Source organism: Trachypithecus francoisi, unplaced genomic scaffold, assembly GCF_009764315.1.
Source record: "Trachypithecus francoisi isolate TF-2019V2 unplaced genomic scaffold, Tfra_2.0 Lachesis_group17, whole genome shotgun sequence".
Taxonomy (NCBI): Eukaryota; Metazoa; Chordata; class Mammalia; order Primates; family Cercopithecidae; genus Trachypithecus; species Trachypithecus francoisi.
This window is the reverse complement of record NW_022681462.1, coordinates 40,585,035-40,610,998: the sequence shown is the minus strand read 5'-3', so window position 1 is coordinate 40,610,998 and position 25,964 is coordinate 40,585,035. Positions and strand designations below refer to the sequence as shown.

The window sequence follows — 25,964 nt, the reverse complement described above, 5'->3', positions numbered from 1 at the left end:
TGCTGCATCCACCTGGGCCAAATTCCAAGCTGTCAATAGCTTACAAGGACCAAGAAGCAGCCTGTGAACCAGCCTCGTGAACAGGGTAGGCCCCAAGGATAGGAGCCTTGGAAAGTGGAAGTAAGGCAGGCTGTGGCCTTCCTTTTGTGGGTGCCTGCTTCTTCCGTGAGTCGGCTGCATTCTCTACCTCCAGTCTGTGTCTGTTTGGCTCCCACATGCTTTGGTTTACAGCTTTGGTTTACATTCTGTAAACCAAAGCATGTGGGTTGCAGCTGCTTCCTTGATACCTAAAAGCATTTCCGCCTTCTGTTCCTGCTGCCAACCACCTCGGTCTCCACGCTCTCCAATCCAAATGCCCAAGAGAAGGATCTGATTTGGCCAGTTTGTTCTTTTCAGCTAAGCCACATGGGCTACCTTCAGCCAACAGATGGGTGTCTTTGGGGCAGGTGCTGCCCTGGTGCAAGTTTAGAGATTGTGGGGTCAGATAGAATATGTGGTACACTCCTTCCTCCCAGCAGGGCTGTGGCGGGCAGTGTCCCTTAGCAGAGGGCATAGATGGGGAAGACACTCCAAACACATCTAACACACTACATATGTGCCTCCAAAGGCTGACAGCCCTTCCCTAACCTGCACTTGCTTTGGACATTTCCAGGGTAGATATGGATTCCCAGTTGCCCCAGCGGTCAGTGCTCCCCCTAGTCCACACAGTGAGACTGTAAAAGCAGATACTCCGGGGGACTCCTGCACAGCTTTTGCTCTATGGATGATGGGTGACCACAGACTCTCTGGTCAACCCCAGCCCATGGAGATTCTCAATCCGTACTTGGGAGACAGTCTGGAGCCCCACCCAGGAGAGTGCCCAAGGGAAACGTGCACCCATGAGGATCTACCGGAGCCTTGCGAGGAGCAAACCTGGGCCACTGACCCTCCTGAATCTACCAGACGAGATGCTCCTCCCTGGGGCTCTGGTGTGGAGCTCACACACCTGGGGAGCTGCTCTGCCCAGGGGGAGCACAGGCAGAGCACAGCATCACCAGGGTCACCTGTGAACAGCCATCTACTGGGGAGCCCACAGCAGAACCGGAGCACGTCCACGCAGGTAGTGTTCTGGGCAGGCATCCTGCAGGCCCAGATGTGTGTCCTAGACCTGGAGGAGGAGCTGGAGAAGACGGAAGGGCTCAAGGCTGGGCTGAAATGCTGTCTCCCCACGCCCCCTGTGGACCTCCCTGGGGTCACGGGCCTGCACTCCAGCCCACCTGAGGATGAAGACTCAGGGGAAGACAGCAGCGAGCCTGAGGGGGAGGGCCAGGCATGTCTGAGAGAGGGAACCCCAGACTCTTCCCCACAGTGGGTAGCTGAGGAGGACAGCATGTTCTTCAGCAACCCCCTCTTCCTGGGGAGTCCTTTGTCAGAGAACAGTGCTTCTGGAGAGCGCTTTTCCTGGGGGGCTTCAGACTCCCATGCAAGTGTGAGAACTGGACCTGAGAGCCCAGCAACTCTGGAGACTCACCTCCCAGAAGGGACGGTGCTGTGGGAACTGGAAAGTGAGCCGGATTTGGGGGACAGTGCTGCTACCAGTGGGCATCGTACCCCTCCATTCCCTGTGACCATCTATAAACCACACTCCATCTGCTGGGCCTCAGTGGCTGCCACTGAGGGGGTTCCTGCAGCACCTCCTGGTCAGGGGGAGAGTGAGGTAAGCCCAGTCTTGGGAACCAACCGGGGCTGTGCTGGGAACACAGAAGGCAGGGTCTTCCTCGGGGGTCACCAGGCCCAGGACCTTCTTTTCTGATGCGAAGAGATTTTGGGATAACCTGCATCAGTATATAGCAGGGTAATAGAGCAGAAAATCAGGACCAGTGTTTTCGTCAGAATGATAGGACATTTTATCAATGCCATGATGTCAGCTGATAATTAAGTCCACAAATGTCTCCATCTCACCAGCTCCAAGGGGCTATGCTTAGATACGTTTGGAGAACAAACAGCTCCTCCAATTGCAGCATGTTCCAGGCCATTCTGATTCTTTCCCTCCCACCTCCAAGACATTCCCAACTGTTAACAGGGCAGCACTCAGCCTGCAAAGGTGACCTCTGCCCCTAGCAGAGAGATGCCTATTTCAAAAGTCCTGTCCTCTCTCTTCTTGACAGATTTCAGCATGTTGTTACTTTTAGCTCACCATCTGTCATTCTTCCCACTTCCAGTGTCAATAGATCAGGCCCATATGACAATGGCAGAGATTCTTAATATCAACTAAGGATGGGGACATGCTCTGTGAGACAATAGGGAGCACAGTTTTCCCAGGGAAGCCTCTCTTTAAGAGATAAGGAGACTCAATATGGTAGAGTGTGGCTGTAATTTTCTAATCTCTCAATTCCCTGAGAACAATGAAGAGCTATTACCCAGAGCAACTCTATTAGCCAAGGCAACTCTATTACCCAGAGCAACTCTATTAGCCAGGGCAACTCTGTCACTGGAGCCCCAAGATCAGAGGACCTCCTAGGTACTGATGGGAGTCCCCTCCACATGGGCCAAGGCCCTCAGTGTAGGGCAGTGGCAGTTAGGGCTGTGCCTGTGGAGGTCCATTTTCTCAGGACTTTCTTTTTTCTTTTTTCTTTTTTTTTTTTTTTGAGGCGGAGTCTCGCTCTGTCGCCCGGACTGGAGTGCAGTGGCCGGATCTCAGCTCACTGCAAGCTCCGTCTCCCAGGTTTACACCATTCTCCTGCCTCAGCCTCCCGAGTAGCTGGGACTACAGGCGCCCGCCACCTTGCCCGGCTAGTTTTTTTGTATTTTTAGTAGAGACGGGGTTTCACCGTGTTAGCCAGGATGGTCTCGATCTCCTGACCTAGTGATCCGCCCGTCTCGGCCTCCCAAAGTGCTGGGATTACAGGCTTGAGCCACCGCGCCCGGCCTTCTTTTTTCTTTTTTTTTTGAGACGGAGTCTTGCTATGTTGCTCAGGCTGGAGTGCAATAGTGCCATCTCGGCTGACCCTCCACCTCCCAGGTTCAAGCGATTCTCCTGCCTCAGGCTCCCAAGTAGCTAGGATTACAGGTGTGTGCCACCACACGGAGCTAATTTTTGTATTTTTAGTAGAGATAGGATTTCACCATGTTGACCAGGCTGGTCTCGAACTCCTGACCTCAGGTGATCCACCGGCCTGGGCCTCCCAGAGTGCTGGGATTACAGTCATGAGCCACTGTGCCTGCCATGGACTTTCTCTGAGCACTAACTTCTCAGAGGGAAGCCTGGGAGCACTATAAGTTGGAGATTGGCTTCTGTCTGTGAAGGCAGAGCCCACCCAGCCCAGTGCCTGGGGCTATCACCCTCCCTAAAACACAGCCCCTCCTTGGGCTGGCACCACCTGAGGCAGGGCCATCTGGGCAGACTGTGAAGGGAGGCCTCATGGGATTTGAGGAAGGCCCTGGGAGCAATTTTCCTCTAGTCACCTCTTCTCTCCTTCTCTCCTCTGTTTCTCTCTAGACTTCTCAGGGAGATAGGCTTGGTCCTGCTCCATCTGCAGCACCGTGTGTGGACGAAGCATTCAACTGGGAATCAGGATGTATCGGATCTGATCTTGGCCCTGCTGCACATCCTGTGCAATCTTGGGCAAGTCACTTCCCTTTTCTGGGCCTTACTTTCTCCATCTTTGGAGGAGGAATATGAGCCCATTCAGTTCCAGGACCTAGCACCGACAATCCTAGCATGTGGAGCTTCTCACATCCAGGACTTTCTGAACTGAGGCTCCAGCCTGGGTGGGGGGATTACGGTGGGGCTTCTGCCTACTCATGGCATCCTTCCCAACCCCTCCTTTCCCCATCATTTCCCTGCCTGGCCTCTCCCCCATCCACCTCTCTGTGCCTCCAGGGCTCATGGGAATGCCTTTGCCTCTCTCAACAGGCCTCTCCCAGCCCTGAGGGCTGGCAGGGAGTAGGTCCTTTTTGGCCCCAGGTGACTCTTAACTCCCAGGACAGAGGTGAGCCCTAGTAAGGGGGTTTGGGAAATTGGGTCCTGGGAGGCTTTGGAATTTGGAGTGGGGACAAAGATCATTCTTGGATCCATGGTTGCCATTAATGGGTCCCATTGTATTGTGTTTAAGCCAGACAGACTTGGGGTTAAATCCTGCCTCTTTAGAAAGTAAATGAAGGAAATGTACAAAAGGCCCAGCATTTCTTACCTCTGGGTCTTAGTGGTTTAGCAAAGGTCCTGAGCCCTTAGTTGCCTGGAGGCTGGAGTCCTGGAAGCCCGCTGTCTGCTGCCTTTGCAAGTGGGAGAGGTCACTGCCTGAGGGAGGGACAGGGCATGCTGCCAGGCTCCAGGGGAGGAGCCCCAGGGAGGGAGCCTCTGGAGGTGGTGCCCAGGCTGTTCTCCTGCCTCCTGCCCTGTGCCCGCCTCACTTCACATTCTTCCTCAGGTGAGACGGAGGCTGGGCACCTCCAGGAATCTGGTCCCACCTTGGCCCCCAGCCCCTGGAGGAGCCCAGCTTCTTCTCCAGAGCCTAGCAGCCCAGAGTCTGAGAGCAGAGGCCCTGGTCCCAGGCCCAGCCCTGCATCGTCCCGGGAGGGCAGCCCGCAGCTTCAACACCACAGCTCAGGCATTTTGCCCAAGTGGACACTAGATGCTTCACATTCTTCACTCTTGGAGACGGATGGGGAAGAGCCAAGGTCCTTGAAGAAAGAGGAGGCAGGGGAGGCCCCAAACCCAGGCGAGGACATAAAGAGTGAAGGAATAGCCAGGCCTGCAGAGACTGGAGACATCCAGCCTGACATTCACCTGACTTCGGCAGAACAGTAAGTCTCAGACTAATTGGCTGTCATGCTCTTAATGATGGATACATTTAAGAATATCCTAGTCTGGATGGAGCGTGAGAAATGCACATTGGAATTAAGCATACTCATATTTATTAAGCAAGGATTATATGAGTGGGCACCAGGAAAGAGTTTTGAGAAAGACCATAAGGTTCAGAAGCATCAGAAACAAAACAGCAGATAGTTATACACGTGGAGGTGAGATCTGAGTGTGCTGGGGCAGGGCTTTCAAAGAAGCATCCACAGTTGGAGACCAGGAGAGGAGGAAGGGGCGGAAGTGTCCAGGGAACCTGAGCAAGGGCGTGTGCCTGCCCAGAAAAATGGGAGTCATGCTGGCAGGCCAGGGAAGTACAAGGTCAGAGCTTGTGATGTGGGGATTATGGACAACTTTGAATTTGAGGAAGTATCTGGGAGGCATTCACCAAAGAACCTAGGCCTGGGGCACTGGCTCAGATCTCATCAAGTGGAGGTTTGATGGGGACCAAGGGAATGGATCCTGGGGCCCAACATAGGATTGTGTAACCCCAGAACTGTGACCAGAGGTAGGAATAGGCCAACTGGGAAACCATCCTAGATGTCTACTTGTTCCAGAATGCTGCCTCAAGACTGTCAACCCCTGGGATCTCTACACTGAAAAAGGGGTTTTGTTCTCTAATTGGCTGAATGTGAGTCATATTAATGGCACTAGCAGGAGCCAGCAGTGGTTCATGTCATGGACATAATGGTGCAGTCCATGCAGGTTAGTTGTTGCAAGGGTGCCTCCCTGAGCTCAGGGTCTTGAATGGTGGGGCCTGGAGGAGCTGGACCCAGTGCCTCAGGGAAGAGACAGAGTCATAGCCAAACTGACTTAGCCTGGCCTGGGACCAGGAGAACCCCAAGAGGAAGGTAGTCATGCAAGGTCTCCAGGTCTGGGGCCCTGTGCTTCCTCAGGTAAAGCACAGCCATGTTCCGAGTTTATCTCACCTCAGGCGGCAGGTGCGCCCCTGTGAGGACCCCAGTGTTGTTTTCTCCAATGCAAGGCATGTGGGATTGTCTCCCTGACCTGTCCTGCGGTCCTCCTATACCTCCTTGTCCCTTCCCCACCTCCCAACTCTGGCTGTAGCCTCCACTCCTAGATCTGGAGCCAAGAAAGCTGAAAGGATGGGCTGAGAATGGGAAGCTAGGTGGGCTCTAGTAATGGCAGCAGCTGGGGTAATTCAGGAGGTGGTCCTCAGCCTCTCCCTTCCCCCACCTAGCAGCCTGGATGACTAGGAGACTGGGTGGTGACCTATGATCCAGTGTGAACAGGCCCAGGTGACCCCCAGCAGACTCAGAACCTCCGAGTCTGGCACTAAGACTCTCAGATGTCACTCACTCTAATCTTTACCTGACTCTTCTGCTTCCCCCACAACGTCACAATCAGGTGTGGGGTATTCTAGTTATGCAAACATTCATTATCCAACTGACACAGTGAGGAAGTTGAACTGGTAAGCAGGAATTATCATAATATGAAAATGTTCTCTGATAAACAGACGTATAACATTAAGTTTCACTTAAGCACCCTCTCCACCTAACACAGACGGGTCAGGGTCTTTGCTGGTGACTTCTCCCTGCCTCTTGAGGCTCATAAACACTCCACAATGCCGGAGAAGCACAACAGAAGCTAACAGAAAAGTGTAATTACAAATCTTGTCAAAAAACATGATTTCATGAGGTCTATGAAAGTGATGCTGAAAGACCTCACAAATCACATGGAAAACCACTGACAAAAGAGGAGCCAAAAGAGACTGTCCAGTGAACAACGGAAGAGGCGGAAATAAAAATGAAGAACCAATTGTCACATCTAAAGAGAATTACTTGAATAATCAACTGACAAAGCCCTAAAATATGCTTTTAAAAATGACCTAGTCAATTAGCATTCTTACTAAAATAATACTTAGATGAGGGAGCACTTTGAAAAAAAAGTATGCAAATATAAATTATCATAAAATTATACACTTTATTTATTTATTTATTTATTTATTTATTTATTTCTGGGACAGAGTTTTGCTCTTGCTGCCCAGGCTGAAGTTCAATGGTGCAATCTTGGCTCACTGCAACCTCTGCAGCAACTGAACCTCTGTTTAAGCAACTCTCCTGCCTCAGCCTCCTGAATAGTTAGGATTACAGGCGTGTGCCACCATGCCTGGCTAATTTTTGTACTTTTAGTAGAGAGGGAGTTTCACCATGTTGGCCAGGCTGGTCTTGAACTCTTGATCAGACTGGTCTTGAACTCTCAAATCCACCTGCCTTAGCCTCTGAAAGTGCTGGGATTACAGGCTTGAGCTGCCTTGCCTGACCCCACTTTATTATTTTATTTTTTTAACTTGAATTTTCTTTTCTTTCTTTTTTATAACTTTTATTTCCATAGGTTATTGGGGAACAGTTAGTGTTTGGTTACATGAGTAAGTTCTTTAATGGTGATTTGTGAGGTTTTGATGCACCCATCACCAGAGCAGTGTACACTGCACCCTATTTGTAGTCTTTTATCCCTCACCCGCTTCCCACTGTTTCCCCGAGTCCCCAAAGTCCATTGTGTCATTCTTATGCTTTTGCATCCTCATAGCTTAGCTACCACTTATAAGTGAGAACACATGATGTTTGGGTTTCCATTCCTGAGTTACTTCACTTAGAATAATAGTCTCCAATCTCATCCAGGTTTCTGTGAATGCCATTAATTCATTCCTTTTTATGATTGAGTAGTATTTAATAATATATATATGTATGTATTCAATCTATATATGTATATTCAATAATATATGATTCAATTATATATAATTGTAGATATATAATTGTGGGAGTGTGTGTGTATATATGTATATATGTATATACACACACATACACCACAGTTTCTTTATCCACTCCTTGTTTGATGGGCATTTTGGTTGGTTCCACGATTTTGCTATTGTGAATTGTGCTGCTATATACATGTGTGTGCAAGTATCTTTTTCTTATAATGACTTATTTTCCTCTGGGTAGATACCCAGTAGTGGGATTGCTGGATCAAATGGTAATTCTACTTTTGGTTCTTTAAGGAATCTCCACACTGTTTTCCATAGTGGTTTTATGAGTTTATATTTCCACCAGCAGTGTAGAAGTGTTTCCTATTGACCTCATCCATGCCAACATCTATTTTTTGATTTTTTGATTATGGACATTCTAGCAGGAGTAAGGTGGTATTGCATTGTGGTTTTGATTTGCATTTCCCTGATCATTAGTGATGTTGAGCATTTTTTCATATATTTATTGGCCATTTGTATATCTTCTTTTGAGAATTGTTTATTCATGTCCTTAGCCCATTTCTTGATGCGACTGTTTGTTTTTTTCTTGTTGATTTGTTTGAGTTCATTGTAGATTCTGGATATTAGTCCTTTGTCAGATGTATAGATTGTGAAGATTTTTTCCCACTTTGTGGGTTTTCTGTTTACTGACTGTTCCTTTTGTCATGCAAAAACTCTTCAGTTTAATTAAGTCCTGGCAATTTATCTTTGCTTTTATTGCATTTGCTTTTGGTTCTTGGTCATGAAATCCTTACCTAAGCCAATGTCTAGAAGGGTTTTTCCAACGTTATCTTCTAGAATTTTTATAGTTCCAGGTCTTAGATTTAAGTCGTTAATACATCTTGAGTTGATTTTTGTATAAGGTGAGAGATAAGGATCCAGTGTCATTCTCCTTCTTGCGGCTAGTTAATTACCCAACACCATTTGTTGAAAAAGTGTGTCCTTCTTGTGACTAGCCAATTATCCCAACACCATTTTTTGAAAAGTGTGTCCTTTCCCCACTTCATGTTTTTGTTTACTTTGTTGAAGATCAGTTGGCTGTAAATTGTACACTTTAAATGTATGAATTGGATAGTATGTGAATTATAATTCAAAATAGCTGTTTTTATCATTATTATATTTTGAGACAGGATCTCACTCTGTTGCCCAGCCTGGAGTGTGAGGTACAATCATGAATCACTGAATCCTCAGCCTCCCAGGCTCAAGTGATCTTTCCATTTCAGCCTCCCAAGTAAGTGGGACCACAGGCATGTACCACTATACCCAGCTAATTTTTACTTATTTTTATTTTTGGTGGAGATGTGGCCTTGCCATGCTGCCCAGGCAGACCACAAGGCTGGTCTCCAACTCTTGAGCTCAAGCAATCCTCCCACCTCAGCCTCCCAAAGTGCTGGGATTATAGGCATGAGCCACTGCACCCAGCCTGTTACTGTTTTTAACAGCCTTTATGATCTTACTGTGAAAATCAAGCATGAATACAAGATGTCTTATCCAGCCAGAAAACTTGTGCTGGGAAAATTAAATTTTAGGCATTGTGTTTAATATAAGATTAAATAAACTTATTTGTACAATGTCTAGTATCATTTACCAAGATAAAGCTCCAATTAAACCTTTTCATTATTTGCTATGAAAGTATGTTCTCATTTTAGTTAGATTTACTTACTTCTATTTTGGGTTGGGTGAACTTTAATTTTTGGCATGAAGAACCCTCCCTTTTCAGAGGCTGGAACTTCTCTGGCTACCAAGCCTATGAACCTCTCAACAGGGCAGCCTAGTTTCCAGATGCATATAAAAGATGGTTCTTTGGTTTCTGCCACTGATTGACATTCTGTCACCATCACCCAAGGACACCATAATGGGAGTGGGGTTAACCCTCCCATTAACCCTGACCCAGCCGTGTTAGGTAGCGAGGGTGCTTAAGTGAATTCTAATGTTATATGTCTGTTTATCAGGGATTGTTTGCTTTTTCTTTTCTTTTCTTTTTTTTTTTTGAGACAGAGTCTCCCTCTGTCGCCCAGGCTGGAGTGCAGTGGCCGGATCGCAGCTCACTGCAAGCTCCGCCTCCCAGGTTTACGCCATTCTCCTGCCTCAGCCTCCCGAGTAGCTGGGACTAGGGACTACAGGCGCCCGCCACCTCGCCCAGCTAGTTTTTTGTATTTTTTTTTTTAGTAGAGACGGGGTTTCACCATGTTAGCCAGGATGGTCTCAATCTCCTGACCTCGTGATCCGCCCGCCTTGGCCTCCCAAAGTGTTGGGATTACAGGCTTGAGCCACCGCGCCCGGCCCTTTCTTTTCTTTTCTTTGAGACAGCATCTTGCTCTGTCGCCCAGGCTGGAGTGCAGTGGTGCAATACTAGCTCACTGGAATTTCTTTCTCCTGGGTTCAAGCGATTCTCATGCCTCAGCCTCCCGAGTAGCTGGGACTACAGGCATGCACCACCATGCCTAATTTTTGTATTTTTAGTAGAGACGGGGTTTTGACATGATGGCCAGGCTGGCTTCGAACTCCTGGCCTCAAGTGATCCACCTACCTTGGCCTCCCAAAGTCATAGGATTACAGGCGTCAGTACTGCGCCTAGCAGAAGAGTCAGGTAAAGATTAGAGTGAGTGACATCTGAGAGTCTTAGTGCCAGACTCGGAGGTTCTGAGTCTGCTGGGGGTCACCTGGGCCTGTTCACACTGGATCATAGGTCACCACCCAGTCTCCTAGTCATCCAGGCTGCTAGGTGGGGGAAGGGAGAGGCTGAGGACCACCTCCTGAACTACCCCAGCTGCTGCCATTACTAGAGCCCACCTAGCTTCCCATTCTCAGCCCATCCTTTCAGCTTTCTTGGCTCCAGATCTAGGAGTGGAGGCTACAGCCAGAGTTGGGAGGTGGGGAAGGGACAAGGAGGTATAGGAGGACCGCAGGACAGGTGAGGGAGACAATCCCACGTGCCTTGCATTGGAGAAAACAACACTGAGGTCCTCACAGGGACACACCTGCCGCCTGAGGTGAGATAAGGTCGGAACATGGCTGTGCTTTACCTGAGAAAGCGCAGGGCCCCAGACCTGGAGACCTTGCATGACTACCTTCCTCTTGGGGTTCTCCTGGTCCCAGGCCAGGCTAAGTCAGTCTGGCTGCGACTCTGTCTCTTTCCGGAGTGACGGCCTGGGTCCAGCTCCTCCAGGCCCCACCATTCAAGGCACTGTGCTCGGGGAACTCTTGCCACAAGTGTCCTGCAAGAACCCTTGACCCAGAGCTCCTGCATGTCTATCTCAAGTGAGAATCTGAGGACACCGATGAACTCTTCTAGGCTTCCTGGGAGCCCTATGCCCCAAGCACGGTCCCCAGAGGAAGGCCAGAGACCACCAGCTGGAGACAAGCTAGCTAATGGCATCAGGAACAACAAGGTAGCCTGGAACTTGGCCTCACGCCTCTATCGCCTGGAGGGCTTCCGGAAGTCTGAAGTGGCTGCCTACCTCCAGAAGAAGTAAGGGGCTTTTAGCCTGGGGAAGGCTGGAGGCTGAGGCAGCCAGGGAAGAGCTGCCGAAGGTCTCCCTCCACTGGCCACCCTCCCCTTCCCGTCCCTGCCCTGTTCCCTCCCCATCTCCCCTCCCAACTCTTCCCCCATACCTTCACTGTGTCTGCTGCTTCCTCTCAGTCACGGTCACACTGTGTCACCTCTTCTCCACACCCTTGGTCCTTGGGCCTCGCTGCCTTGCCAACCAGAGTCCATAGGTCTCTCCCGGTGTCGCCCAGTGTACACTGAATAGGGTAGCAGGGCATACCAGACCCTGGCTGCCCCCTTGTCCTGTCAGGACCCAAGGCCCAGTGTGCCGCGCCCTTCCCTTGCTCACCCCCACTGCATCAGGCCCCATAATGTGTGCAAGTCCTGGGGGCCCCAGTGCATCTGCAGCCCCAGCCCAGGCCCCTAGTGCAGACTCCATGCCCCTTTTCCCTCTGCAGCAATGACTTTAGCAGGGCTGTGGCTGAGGAGTACTTGTCCTTCTTCCAGTTTGGAGGCCAGAGCCTGGACCGAGCCCTCCGGTAATGTCTTTGGGTCCTCTCTGGGGAGGCTGTGGAGGATGGCATGGGGCAGTGGCACCAGCCTGAGGCCGGGATCTGATTGGCCCTAAGCTCCTGGGCTCTCTCCTTGACTCTGGCCCTTCTTTTCAGGAGCTTCCTCCAGGCCTTGGTGCTCAGTGGGGAGACTCAGGAACGGGAGCGAATCCTCTACCAGTTCTCCAGACGCTTCCACCACTGCAATCTGGGGGTCTTCCCCTCAGTAGGTAGGGAGGGGCTGACCCTGACAGCAGAGCAGGGAAACTTTGGGGTGCCCTTGTCTGCTTGGGAGTTTAGTAGGTGACAGTGAACTGGGGGGAGTGTGTTGGGGGCTGTGGAGAATGGAAGCATTCCAGGGTTTCTGAGGTTACCCCACCCAGTGTGGGCAAAGGAAACAGGAACCCTGGTTCCAGTGAGCTTTCTCTTCACTCACCTATCTCTGGGGCAGATTCTGTACACACCTTGACATGTGCAATCATGCTCCTTAACACGGACCTGCATGGACAGGTAAGACGGTGGAGAGAGTCCCTGTGGGAACGGAGGCCGGGGCTGTGGCAAGGGGTTTGGGGAGGAGAAGACCAGAGGCCTGAGACCGGGCAGGGAACACCCCTGAGGGATGTGGGTCTGGGGAGCTGGAAAGGGTTCCATGGTGGCTGGCTGGGGGGTTATTCTATTGGGATGGAGTGTGTGCTCAAGTCATCCCACTTGTCCGTGGATACAGAACATTGGCAAGAGCATGAGCTGCCAGGAATTCATAACCAACCTGAACGGGCTGAGGGATGGCGGGAACTTCCCCAAGGAGCTGCTAAAGGTATGTGCCATGGGATCTTCTTACGGGCTCAGGACCCGGGGATCCCTACTTAGGACCTGCAGCCTTGGTTCTTTGTTCCAAGGGAGATGCTGAGCTTGAGACTGGCTTTGCCAAAATATCCTTGAGAGAACAGGGCTTATTTATTGCAGGCTAGTAAAAGTGTGGTCTCTGGCTGGCAGCATCAGAAGCATCTTGGAATTTGTTAGCCATGCAAATCTGCTGGCTCCCTGTGCTGGACTTACTGAATCAGACTCTCTGAGACTGGGACCCCTAAAATATTTTCTTAAGTTTTCAAGTCATTCTTACCCCTTCAAAGCCTGAGAAGGGCAGAGCTACACACGGTGAAAGTCTGGAGCTCAGACTTGGGAGCCTGGTGTTCCTGGGTTTGAATTCTAGTCTTGGGCAATTTGCTCCCTCTTGGCCAACTCAAGTTCCTCCTGAGGGTATTAACCACTTTACAATGCCATTATCAAGGTGAAATAAAATCTGTCAAGTGCTCAGCATGGTGCTTGGCACACAGCATGTGTGTCATAAGCAATTAAAATCATTTGCTGTTTCATCACAGTCACGCATCACTTACTGATGAAGGTATGTTCTGAGAAATGCATCGATGGGCAATTTCACTATTGTGTGAACATTATAGAGTGAACTTACACAAACCTAGATGTACAGCCCACTGCACACCAGGGCTATATGGGATAGCCTATTACTCCTGGGCTACAAACCTGCATGGCATGCTGCTGTACTTAATACTGCAGGCAGTTCTAACACAGTGCTGTACTTGTGTATCTAAACATAGAAAAGGTACAATAAAAACATGATAGAAAAGATTAAAAATGATACACTTGTATAGGACAGCTCCATCATAATCTTACGGGACTACTCTCATGTCTACAGTTCATCCTTGACTGAACCATCATGATGCTGTTATATGGTACATGGCTGTACTTCATGAACATTTACTGAACACCTACTATGTGCCAGACATCTTGCTAGGCACTGCAAGGGCTATAAAAGCAAGTGAGATAACATCTACATTAATACGTCAAACTTTCAGTGCATCATTCATTCATTTATTGCACATTTATTGTGGGGATTGGTCAGCCAGTTTCTTCTCCATCAGATGCCTCCCAGCAGGATGCCAGGAAGGCAGTTCATTTCTCCTCCATGAGAACTAGTTAAGGCCTCACTAAGCATGGGCAGGACAGGGACTTGTCTGCCTTGGTCATCATCTTTTTTTGTTTGTTTGTTTTTTGAGATGGAATCTCGTCCTGTCGCCCAGGCTGGAGTGCAGTGGTGTGATCTTGGCTCACTGCAACCTCCGCCTCCCAGGTTCAAGCAATTCTCTTGCTGAGGCTGAGGCCTCCTGAGTAGCTGGGATTACAGGTGTGCGCCACCACTCCCAGCTAACTTTTCATAGTTTTAGTAGAGATGGGGTTTCATCATGTTGACCAGGCTGGTCTCGAACTTCTGACTTCAGATGATCCACCTGCCTCGGCCTCCCAAAGTGCAGGGATTACAGGCGTGAGCCACTGCGCCCGGCAGGTCATCTTTATGTCTTTAGCACCCAGCATAGTGCTTGTCACTGGGAAATGCTCCAGAAATACTTTGCTGCACAGATGGATGGATGGATGGATGGATGGATGGATGGATGGATGGATAGATGGATGGATGCTTGCCTACTCAAGGAGGAAGGGTAGCTATGTTGTGGGTGGAGGAGGCAGGCTGTACACATGCCCCTATCCTACCTCTGCCAGACAAAGAGGCTTTAGGCTCCACAGTCCTGAGTTTTCCCTGCCCACCTGTGTGCTTCTGTTCCAGGCCCTCTACTGGTCTATCCGCAGCGAGAAGCTCGAGTGGGCCGTGTGAGTGAGACCCCCTTTCCCCTGTCCTCCTCACTCCCTTCCCCTGTCTTTGGGCTGCCCTCCCACTGTCACCCATCCAAGATTTAGAGAAACTCAAATAGTGCTCCCCTCTGAGCGGGACAAAGCCAGAGGCAGGGCTCTGGGGAGACAGCACAGAGGAACCCAAGTAATGCTGGAGGGCCAGTGGTAGTGGAACATGGGGTACGGCAGAGTTTTCAGGAATTGATGGGTCTGCTCTGAAGGAGGACTCCTTTTGGGGGGGGTCCTGGGGTGTGGCTCCCCAGGAAAAGAGAGGTTGCTGAGGCTCTGGGAGACAATGGATACCTCCCAGTGGTCTTTGCGTAGTGAGCACTTCCAGCCCGATTCTCTGTTGTTCAGGGATGAAGAAGACGCAGCCAAACCTGAGAAGGCCCGGCCGTCCCTGCCAGCTGGCAAGATGAGCAACCCCCTCCTTCAGCTGGCTCAGGATCCTACGGTGCCCACCTACAAGCAGGGCATCCTGGCTCGGAAGATGCATCAAGATGCAGATGGCAAGAAGAGTGAGTGTCTGCTGCCCACAAACAGGGTGGTGTGCTGGGAGCGGCCCTGCTCAGGTACCTGTGCGGATGCATGCACAGGTGTGCAGAGAGATGGCCCGTGTTGAGGACAGGCAGCCAGCCCATGTTCCTTCCTCAATGCGTACTGAACAGTGACCTCGTGCTGGATGCTGTGTGAGGCGCTAGAGGGTAGGTAGGAGAACCCAGACAAAACAGGTCTAGTTATTCCTGGACCCCAGAGTCCCTGTAGTAAGATAGAGATTAGACAAGTGTGTCAATGTCTGGGACAAAAAGGTAGCAAGAGCTGAGTGTCTAGAGGCTGAATCAAGTGAGGAGAAAAAGGTTTTTGGTTTTGCTTTGGAAGTGGGATGTGGGGACAAGGAGAGGTAAGGCTCCTGGTAAGTGACGGTATCTGCACTGAACTTTGGAGAAGAGGGTCTGGAATTTGGAAACTGGGCAGAGGGCATCCCACACAGAGAAAACAGCAAGCCAAGTTTGCTCAGAACATGGGGTGTGTGCAAGGGAGGTACACTTGTGGCAAAATTGCCAGGGCCTGCGTTTGGGCCTCATTCCGCAGGCAGCTGAAGGCTTTTGATTAGGGTACCAACATAACCAGAGTGGTGATCTCAGCAGACTAATGTGCAACCACAGATTGAACAGGGTGGGGCGACCAGGATGGGAATTAGCATTTGCTGTGAAGCCGCCGGGGCCCTAGGGCTCACCACACAAGACCAGGGTGGAGAGGTAGGGGGAAAAGAGGGCAGGTGGTGTTCCAGGTGGTGTTCAGAGTGGGGTACACAGGGAAGGACACCCCAAAGCTGGGCCCTGAGCCCTTGAGCCCCTCTGGATGGGTATGCAAGGTCAAGAGCATCCTGCAGGGACTAGAAAGCTGTCTGGTGGAGTTGTGTTTGTGCCTGGGTGTTTGCCACTACTTGGGGTAGTGGGTGTGTGTTTGGAGTTGGACAGAGGATGATCTGTATGAATATCCATATTTGGGTGTGAGTGGTTCTATGGTTTCATTTACAGAAGGGATTGCCTGTGTGTGGAGAGACTCAGTGTGTACTGAACAGTGACCTCATGCTGGATGCTGTTTGTTTATGATTGTATATGTTTTCTTGTGTTGGCATGTTCTGCATTTGTGTGCATCCTGGTGAGAGACTGGAGGTGGTGTGAGGGGCAGGGGGCTTATGCACACTTGTGTGTGTCTGAGTGTGTCTGGATGCTGGTGCCCCCACCTACATTTGTGTTCTATTCCTGGAACAGCGCCATGGGGCAAGCGTGGCTGGAAGATGTTCCACACCTTACTGCGAGGGATGGTTCTCTACTTCCTGAAGGTAGGCAAGGAGCCAACACCCCTGTCAGAATGGGAGACTGAGAGAGGCCCAGAACTGTCTGGAGGGTGGGCAGCTGATGATAACCTCTTGTCTGAGCCCCTGTGACTGGTAGCAGGGAGAAGACCACTGCCTGGAGGGGGAGAGCTTGGTGGGGCAGATGATGGACGAGCCTGTTGGGGTGCACCACTCGCTGGCCACCCCCGCCACCCATTACACCAAGAAGCCGCATGTCTTCCAGCTGCGCACGGCTGACTGGCGCCTCTACCTCTTCCAGGCACCGTAAGTCCCTGGGGTGGGAGACTGTGGCAAGGCCTTGCCTTGCCCTAGTTCTCTCTCCACTGACCCTGCTGACACCTGAGGCCTGTGGACCCCGGGGGCCCTGGTGCAAATGGCCATACTGATCAGAAATTCTTAGAATGTGGCAGCAGGAAGAGGAGCTGAGGACCAGGGATGAAGTCCAGGCATTGCCTGCTTCCTCACCATCCTTGGCCAACTTTGCCAGCACAATATGCCTTTTCCTTGTCAGTGGGATCAAGCCTCCCTGTTCAGAACACAGGATTCTGGGAAGCTGCTAACGATTGACCAAGTTTGGCATTTGTTATAAAATCTGTTGCTTTCTCAGACTGTCCTCTTTATTTTTTATTTTTGAGACAGAGCCTTGCTCTGTCACCCAGGCTGGAGTGCAGTGACTCGATCTCGGCTCACTGCAACCTCTGCCTCCTGGGTTCAAGCAATTCTCATGCCTCAGCCTCCCTAGTAGCTGGGATTACAGGCGCACACCACCGTGCCTGGCTAATTTGTGTATTTTTAGTAGAGACGGGGTTTCACCATGTTGGCCAGGCTGGTCTCGAACTCCTGACCTCAGGTGATCCGCCTGCCAAGGCATAGCCACAGCGCTCGGACTCCAGATTTTCCTCTTTGTTGATAAGATATGCCATGGTCAGAGGTCGAGTGCCCTGCTAGTGGCAGGGCTCTAACTATGGGAGGCTGAGTCCTGAGCAGCTGGCCAGCTGTGCAACCAACCACAGGAGGCTGCGGGAGGAGGGTGACAGGACCAACTGTGTGTCCCTGGGGACCAACGACCTTCTTTGCCCCAGCACTGCCAAGGAGATGAGCTCCTGGATCGCGCGCATCAACTTGGCTGCGGCCACACACTCCGCACCGCCCTTCCCCGCCGCCGTGGGCTCCCAGCGCAGATTCGTGCGGCCCATCTTGCCGGTGGGCCCCGCCCAGAGCTCCCTGGTATGGCCTCCGGGAAGGGGTGGGGTACGTTGAATTGGGAATGTGCACCTGGAGCCCTAGGACTAGCTCGGGGAGGCTGGAGGCCGGCTGCGCACCCGGCCTGGGAACTGAGGTGACCAGGAGGGCAGCACACCCGGGCCCGGAAAGCGGTGGAGGGGACGCCCGGGACAGCGTCCCTCACCGCCTGCCGCTCGCAGGAGGAGCAGCATCGATCCCATGAGAACTGCCTGGACGCTGCCTCGGACGACCTGCTGGATCTGCAGAGGAACTTACCGGAGCGGCGGGGCCGCAGCCGCGAGCTGGAGGAGTACCGCCTGCGGAAGGAGTACCTGGAGTACGAGGTGAGGGGCCGAGCCCACCTCCCCGCCGCTGCGCAGGACCCTCTCCGCCCTCTCGAGGCTGCCTCGGTCCCTGCAGCCGTCACTGCCCTGACCGCGCCAGGGCGGGGAGAGGCGCTTGTGTGAAGGCGGGGCCCGTGTGTGATCTCTGCAAAGGGGCAGGGACTCCCATAGGGACACTCGCGTGCACGGGCGTGCGCAAAGAGTGTGTGTCCCCATGCACTTAGGCCTTTCACCTCTTGTCCTGGGGGCACATAGCAGCTGCTTGTCTGGAAACACCCATAGCAGACGTTATTTTATAGTTTTCTTTCTCCTGAGTATATTTGATTTTTCCCAAGTTGAAAGAATTAACTACATTTCGGCTGAATTGTTCCATCTAATACCTGGCAAATAGGTAGTATTTATGGAGCTTGTCTTCCTTGCATGGATTATCTCATTCAATTATCTAACAACTCTGGGTAGGTACTGTTATCCTCATTTTACAGATAAAGAAACTGAGGCACAGAGAAATTAAACTACTTGTCCAAACCTGGTAAATTTACATGCTGCTTCAAATGCCCCATTTATGGTCTTAACTAAGAAATGACCATGTTTTTTTGTTTATGTTTTGTTTTGTTTTGTTTTGTTTTGAGATAAAGTCTCACTCTGTCGCCCAAGCTGGAGTGCAGTAGCTCGATCTCAGCTCCCTGTAACCTCCGCCTCCCAGGTTCAAGTGATTCTCCTGCCTCAGCCTCCCAAGTAGCTGGGATTACAGGTGTTAGCTACCACCCCTGGCCAATTTTTGTATTTTAAGTAGAGACAGGGTTTCACCGTGTTGGCAAAGTTGGACTTGAACTCCCGGCCTTGAGTGGTCTGCCTGCCTCAGCCTCCCAAAGTGCTGGGATTACAGGTGTGATCCACTGCCCCTGGCCAGTAATGACTTTTGTTGGCTCTACAGCCCATGTTGAAATGTTTCATCCCCTAGTCTCCCCCAGCCCTCACCCATCCACCCACACTCCCCAATTCTGCTTTGGTGTCATGTCACTTCATCCGAGATCCTAACACTGGGTGCCTGCTTCAGGGGTCCTGAGTGCCTGCCTAGGGTGAGGGCCCACTGGGGAGGAAGCATAGGTTAATGCAATGTGAAAATAGAGGGAATCAGAGGCCACCCAGAGGCAGAGACCAGGAAGCGGGAATCAACATTGCCTCCTGCCTGTCCCCACTGCACCTTCATGCAGCCTTCTGCCTTTCAAGGCCCCAGCCTATCCCTTGGCTTGGTGATTGTATCCATGGCTGTGAACTCCCCACTTTTCAGAGGCTTCAGGGTGTGGCTGTGAGGACCCAACCTCTTCCTCCCACTGACCAGCTAGGACCTTCAGCAAGCCACTAGCCCTCCCTTCCACAATGATTTGTGCCCCTCCCAGGGCTGGCATGAGGATCCAATGGGATGGAGGGTGAGGAAGCACTTTGTAAACTGGAAACCATATCCCAAGGATGCTAGCTGCAGGGGCCTTAGTAGTACAGTGTTAAGCAGATAAGGGTAGTTAGCATCATGCTCCACAGATGCCAATTGTTAAAATGCTATTCAGACCCAATTAGGGCTGTACAGATGTGAGCTGTTTGTGTGTAGGGCTGCAAAGCTCTCAGGCATAGTGGGTGACACATCTTTTAGTGCCTCAAAGATGGAACATGGCATAGAGATGTTAGTTACAGCACTCCAAGGGGTTGGTTATTATTAGAAAAGGGCTGGGCTGATACGTGTCATTATAATACCATCCAGAGGTATGCTCTGCAGTCTGCTTGCCCAAGCATTATACTGACACTCACTGTTGGTCTAGCCCTCTTTCTGCAGAGGTCTGTATCACCATAGCTTCAAGTACCTGTGAGCTGTCCCTCACGATTCTAGCCTCCTCCCGGCCTGGAGCCAGGATGGTGCTAAGGTGGTGGGGACTGTGTGTTGCAGAAAACCCGCTACGAGACCTATGTGCAGCTGCTGGTGGCCCGCCTGCGCTGCCCCTCCAATGCTCTGGACCTGTGGGAGGAGCAGCTGGGGAGGGAAGCTGGAGGCACTCAGGAGCCCAAGCTCAGCCTGAAGAAGTCCCACTCAAGCCCGTCCCTGCACCAGGATGAGGCTCCCACCACAGCCAAGGTGAAGCGCAACATCTCAGAGCGCAGAACCTACCGGAAGATCATCCCCAAGCGGAACCGCAATCAGCTGTGAAGCCGCACCACCTCAGAGACACTGGCCCCTGCTCCAGGGGACATTTGAGATGGACCTCCCTGGAGGAGACTTATTTCAATGAGTCCACCATGACGGAGGAGGCACCTCCTTTCCCTGCTAAACGACAAACCTCATTTCCCTGTGGCCCTCATTCTCATGCTCACTGAAGCTTTCCTAATACTGCTGTGCTGCCCCCCACCCCCATGGCAGTCCCCCCGAAGCCCCAGTCCCTGGCCACACCCAAGGGAAGAGGGAGGTTGAGGACTTGACTTTCCTCCTGGAGCTCGTCCCATGTCACCCTGCAGGCCCCAGAATCCAGAGTGGCCTCATTTCCTAGACCTGCTGGGAACTCAGCACTTGTTTGAGAACCAGTGCATAGGTGGTGTGGCCTTGGCTTCTGGGGGAGAGCTTGGGGCAGCAGAGGTCCCCTGGGCAACCCAGCCAGGGGAGCCGCAGCCCTGAGAATGGTCTTGCTCTGGGAATAGCTGACCTTCCTGGGGAGGCCCCAGGAGAGTGAATCAGGGACTCCTGAGAGATTCCCAACCAGCCTCCTGTGACCCAGGGAGCAGGGTCGCTAAGGTCCTGCCCACTGAAGGGACAGCCTTCTGGGCAGGGACCTAGGGGGGCTTCAAGGGCTCCGCATGGCTGTGGGGCCCCGTGCCTTTGTCTCCTTTCCCCCTACAGTTGTCCTTTGCCCTGAAGCAGATGCAACAGCCTCACATACCCAACTGCCCATCAACAGAGCAGGGCTGATGGCCTGAGTGAGGGCTGGGAGGGCTGGGGCCTCCAGAGCTTTGCAGTGAACCCTGGAACCCTGGGAACAAGAAGCCTTTGTTCCAACAGAGCAGGGAAGGAGGTTGTTCTCTAGGTTCAGACCACTGGAGAGGATAGAGAAGTAAAAGGTGGCAACAGTTTCCCTTAGGGGTCTGCCTGGCAGGAGCCACGGCTCAGGAGAGTTGTGAGGGATGGGATGGAGGCTGGAGACCAGGTGAGGCCTAGACCAGGCTTGGGAGACTCTTCTGTGTGCCTTCCTACACATGCCTTAAAGCTTCCTTCCTGGACGAAGGTGCATGGACCCCTTCCCCATCTCTGGCAGCTCAGAGGGTCTCCGCTGCTCCCCCCTGGGAAATCCCCTCGTCCTGCCCTCTGGCTGCCTCCCAGCTGGACTTGTTCTCTGAGGGAGGTTCCGGAGACTCATGGACTTGGGGCTCTGCCTGTAGGAAGGAGGCTGGGCCGGAGGGAGCAGCCACTATTGTCTCTGTTCAGCCAAGTGTGCAAGTAGGCTGCCCGCCAAGAGGGGGCCTCTGCTACCCACTGCTGCCTGCCGGCTGACGCACTGCCTCCCCAGCCTTCCTGCTGGGCCACCCTCCTCCCTTCCCATGCTTGTAATCAGCTCTGGGGCCTGGACCTCCACAAAGTAAGGCTGGCCCTTGGAGGCCATGTTTGGGTCTCTGGCCAGGTCCTGGGGCTAGGCCATGCACCCAATGGGTGCACAATAAATACAGGTCAACAAAGACGGAGGTGTGTCAGTGTGTGAGGAAGGGAGGTCAGGCAGCTAGGACCACCTGCAGTGTGGCAGGCTTCATCCCTCTTTGCTTCAAGTGTGTATGTGTGTCTGTGCATGTGTGTAGTGTCTGTGTCTGTGTGTTCATGCATATGCAGGAGTCACACGGTCGTAGGCTGTCAAAGCTGGAGGAGACCTCAGAATCATTCATTCACCTACTTGCTCATTTATTCACCTACTTGCTCATTTATTCATTCATTCATTTTGCAAATAATATGGGACGCTTTCTATGTGCCAGTACTAGGGGATTCACAAATGAATTAAACATGTCCCTGACTCCATGAGTTGACAATCTTGCCCCCTGGTTTCCTGCTCTCAGTTTACAGATGCACTTTTATCTTGCTGGGGAAGTGTGCTGAAAAGACATTCCCAGCCCACACCCAGGGATGCTGATTCAGTCAGCCTGGGTCAGGGGGGTAGATAAATATGTTGGGTAACTCTGATGTGTAAGTAGCAGTTAGCTGCAGTACAGTCCAATTGCCTCATTTGATTGAGGTGGAATCCCAGCATCGGGTGGACGTGACTTTTGGCCCAAGACTAATGCTTACAAACTAAATGGAGTAGGTTATTGGAACTCACTGAACATGCATCCTTTTTTCTTTTTTCTTTTCTTTCTTTCTTTTTTTTTTTTTTGAGACAGAGTTTCACTCTTATCACCTAGGCTGGAGTGCAATGGTGTGATCTTGACTGACTGCAACCTCCACCAAATCAAGCATTTCTCCTGCCTCAGACTCCCAAGTAGCTCGGATCATAGGCGAGTGCCACCATACCTGGCTATTTTTTGTATTTTCAGTAGAGATGAGGTTTCGCCATGTTGGCCAGGCTGGTCTCGAACTCCTGACTTCAGGTAGTCCGCCTGCCTTGGCCCCGCAAAGTGCTGGGATTACAGGCGTGAGCCACCACACCCGGCATATGCATCCTTATTTCTAAAACCATAAGAAAAGGTGGAAGTTTGAATGCATGGGTGTGTGACACTTTGATGCTCCTTTGCTCATGTAGAACCGGCACCTCTCTTTCACCTGAGCACGTGGAATCTTCAGAGCCAGATGATGGTGGCTGCCTGGCCTCCCATAGTGGATGCTGCCCGGGCACCTCTGCCTGGAGGGTCTGGGTTGTGGGCTGTAGTTATGACATGTGACCACTTGGAGGCGGGCTTGCATCTTTCTAGCTTCTGGCTGCTCAGGTGTCCTGCTGTGGAGCTGCGCTGTGCTCCCTGAAAGGCAGAAAGTTACTGTGTGTGCCCCTATGCCATCACAGAACCAGGACCTTCAACTTCGTCACACCCACAGCGGCCCAGGCCAGGACTCGCACCATCTAGGGAAGCCTCTCCTAGGGAAAAGATTGGGGCTCTGACATCTTCCTGCAGATGTAAAGAAAGACATCTCAGAAGTCTACGGGGACAGCCCACAGCTCCCCACAGGATTGCTCCAGGTAGCCCTGGAAGGTGAAAGCTGAGCAGGCCCCAGTCCCCATCCTAGGTATGGAACAGATCAAACCACCATAGGCCTATGTCTGACCTTCTTGTCCCCACCCCATGCTCCTCTGGCACCTGTGTCCTTCTCTTCGCAGGAGAAGGGACAGACAGAGGTTCTTGGTGATGAGCTCAGGCTCTGGAAGGGCAGTTGAAGTCTGGCTTTAGTTCTTCCTTTCCCATATAGGGTAGCTCAGCTTCCGGGGGCCTGGGCCTGCTGTGACCCAGGTTGACACCCCTGATATAACTGCTTCCTGGGCTCTCATGATCTCAGCTGAGCCTGGCTTTCTGCTGATGACATTTGTTTGTTGCTTGCCAGGCACCAGGGTAGATAAAAAGATCACTAAGACCTGGACCTTTTTCCTTAGGAGGCTCTGAGTCTTCTGGAGATGGAGACATATGGGATGTGTCGGGGTTGGAAGGAGCGGGACTGGAGGGTGGGGGTGAGGGGGGCAGAGGGAAACAGGGCTGTCAGGGTGGCCTAAGGCCAGATCATCCAGGGCCTCCAATGCAGCCAAGGACAGTGGCTTTTTGTGAATGTACAGTGCAATTTTTATTTTTTATTTTTTGAGACAGAGTCTCGCTCTGTCATCCAGGCTGGCGTGCAAAGATGCAATCTCAGCTCACTGCAAACTCTACCTCCTGGGTTCAAGAGATTCTCCTTCCTCAGCCTCCCGAGTAGCTGGTATTACAGGCATGCACCACCACGCCCAGCTAATTTTGTATTTTTTAGTAGAGACAGATTTCGCCATGTTGGTCAGGCTGGTCTCAAACTCCTGACCTCAAGTGATCCAGCCACCTCGGCCTCCCAAAGCATTGGGATTACAGGTGTGAGCCACCGTGCCTGGCCAGTGCAGTGCAAATTTTATAGAGAAGAGTGCCAAGCTCAGGGCTTGGGGGACAGCCTAGGGATTTCATTTTAAGAAGATGAGCTTTTATCTGGCCGGGCACCGTGGCTCACGCCTATAATCCCAGTGCTTTGGGAGGGTGAAGCGGGCGGATCACCTGCGGTCAGGAGTTTGAGACCAGCCTGGCCAACGTGGTGGAACCCAGTCTCTACTAAAAACACAAAAAATAGCCGAGCATGGTGGCACATGCCTATAATCCCAGCTACTCAGGAGGCTGAATCAGGAGAATGGCTTGAACCCAGGAGGCGGAGGTTGCAGTGAGCTGAGGTTGTGCCATTGCACTCCAGCCTGGGCGACAGAGCTAGACTCTGTCTCAAAAAAAAAAAAAAAAGTGAAATGCCTTGAATAAGTAAGGCCAATGAGTAGGGTCAGAATATAGACTGCAAATGCCCTGTACTATTTGTGTAACTTATATGTAAATCTGAAATTATTTCAAAATAAATATGAAAAGAGAAAAAGGCAATATCCCAGAACCTTGTGAAAACCTGGCCATAGCAGGTCCTTTTTCCTCCTGCTGAGCTGAGCAGGCATGCTCACAGGTCCTCAGGGTTTCCTGAATGGCTACTGTCCTCCCCACTGGCCCCTCTGCCAACACCTCTGCCCCCCAGCTGATGCCCATGCCCCCTCACCAGCTCATCGTGGCTTGCACCTTTACCTGTTCCCTTCATCTTCCCTTCTCCAGAGGAAGAGGTGCTCTCCACAAGCCTGTGACCAACCGTTCCCCTCAGCCGGCACACTGGCCCCTCTTCTCCTGCCTGCCACAGACCTGTCTCCTTCGTGGGCCCACTGGGGCTCTTTGGGCCTATTCTCTACCCCCTTCATTATCATGCCTTGTAAACATCATCGTGAGCAAAAATCAAAGCTGGTGTTAGACTCTCTTGCTTTCCGTAGCTGAGCCTGGCTTCCCTGCTTTCTGTGATGAATTCACGGGATGTGTGTGCTTTGCCAGCTGTTCCCAGCCCTTACCAGGTTCCCATTCATACCTGGCTCTAATTCACACCTTACAAATCGGCGTCCACCCCATCTTTGCCTGAAATGCCACCTCCCAGAGCCATTGATGGCTTCAGTCATCAACTCCAACGCCTTCTCAGCCTTCTTCCCCCATCACCTCTCAGCGACCTTTGGCCTTGGTAGCCATGTGATCATCTACCAGACCCTGCACCAAGACTCAGCCTGATCTTGCCCCAGTGGCCAGGCCCTTGAGTGGGAATGCCAGGAATTGAGTCCAGCTTTTCCAGCCATCTGACTGTGGCCAGTTAGCCTCTTATGTTCTGTTTGCTTCTCTATAAAATGGGGATAATAACACTACTTATGTCGTAAGGTCCTTGTGAAGATTAAGTGAAATTATGCACGTAAACATCTCAGAACAATGCCTGGCACAGAAGGAACACCTGTGAGGTTAGCTATTAATTCATAGCCTAACCAGACTTACCCCACGTCTGCTCCCCTCCTCCTCTGGGCTCTGGCTTAGGCTCTGCCCTCATGCATGCCATCCTGCTCGGATACTGGGTCTCTGCACTTGGCTCTGCCTTGGCCTGCAAATAATAAATCTTAGCTCAAACGAGCTTTAGCAGAAAAGGGCTTTGATTGACTCCAATAGCTGAATAATCTGTGTCCAGGTGAGGTGAAGCTTCATGTAGGGCTCCACTCTGATCCAAGGCCCCTTTTCTCTCTTGTTCTTTTGGAGGCTCCATCTCCCAGGCCCATGAGCGGTAGCGACCCTCATGCTTCCAAGATGGCCCCAGGAGCTCCCAAGATCCCTTTTCTTGGTGCAAATCTAGCAGGAAGTGATTCTCTGCTTCCTGTAAGTTTCAAACTCAAATCCAGTAATAGTCTCCTGTAGCAGCCTGCCTTGGGCCATGTGCCCATATCTGAGCCAGTCACTAGGGCAAGGGGTTTAAGGAGATCAGAGTCCATTTCTGGAGAGGATGAGAGTGAAGTCAGCACCATCCAAAACATAGGGACCAGTTGTGGCGAAATTCTGAGCACTAGAAGGACAGGCTAGGAGGAATGGATGATGGGGAGAAAACCAACTAATATTCAGATGCCC

General features: G+C 51.6%; 1 protein-coding gene across 4 annotated transcripts in view; it reads left to right on the top strand.

The window, feature by feature from the left end:
• PSD4 (pleckstrin and Sec7 domain containing 4) overlaps nucleotides 1-21,487 on the top strand; it is a 46,122-nt gene extending 24,635 nt beyond the window's left edge. The window contains exons 2-17 of one of the 4 annotated variants that reach the window (XM_033175410.1): nucleotides 653-1,696; nucleotides 3,479-3,604; nucleotides 3,896-3,971; nucleotides 4,410-4,785; nucleotides 10,864-11,073; nucleotides 11,550-11,630; nucleotides 11,760-11,872; nucleotides 12,094-12,152; nucleotides 12,367-12,456; nucleotides 14,278-14,321; nucleotides 14,700-14,860; nucleotides 16,121-16,191; nucleotides 16,304-16,470; nucleotides 17,289-17,433; nucleotides 17,631-17,774; nucleotides 19,714-21,487. In XM_033175410.1, coding sequence (XP_033031301.1) covers nucleotides 764-1,696; nucleotides 3,479-3,604; nucleotides 3,896-3,971; nucleotides 4,410-4,785; nucleotides 10,864-11,073; nucleotides 11,550-11,630; nucleotides 11,760-11,872; nucleotides 12,094-12,152; nucleotides 12,367-12,456; nucleotides 14,278-14,321; nucleotides 14,700-14,860; nucleotides 16,121-16,191; nucleotides 16,304-16,470; nucleotides 17,289-17,433; nucleotides 17,631-17,774; nucleotides 19,714-19,971 — 3,054 coding nt within the window. In that variant the 5' untranslated portion in view covers nucleotides 653-763 and the 3' untranslated portion in view covers nucleotides 19,972-21,487. The remainder of the gene's footprint in view (nucleotides 1-652; nucleotides 1,697-3,478; nucleotides 3,605-3,895; nucleotides 3,972-4,409; nucleotides 4,786-10,863; nucleotides 11,074-11,549; nucleotides 11,631-11,759; nucleotides 11,873-12,093; nucleotides 12,153-12,366; nucleotides 12,457-14,277; nucleotides 14,322-14,699; nucleotides 14,861-16,120; nucleotides 16,192-16,303; nucleotides 16,471-17,288; nucleotides 17,434-17,630; nucleotides 17,775-19,713) is intronic. The other 3 variants (XM_033175409.1, XM_033175413.1, XM_033175411.1) reach the window with 3 other exon arrangements.
• The last annotated feature ends 4,477 nt before the right edge of the window (nucleotides 21,488-25,964 follow it).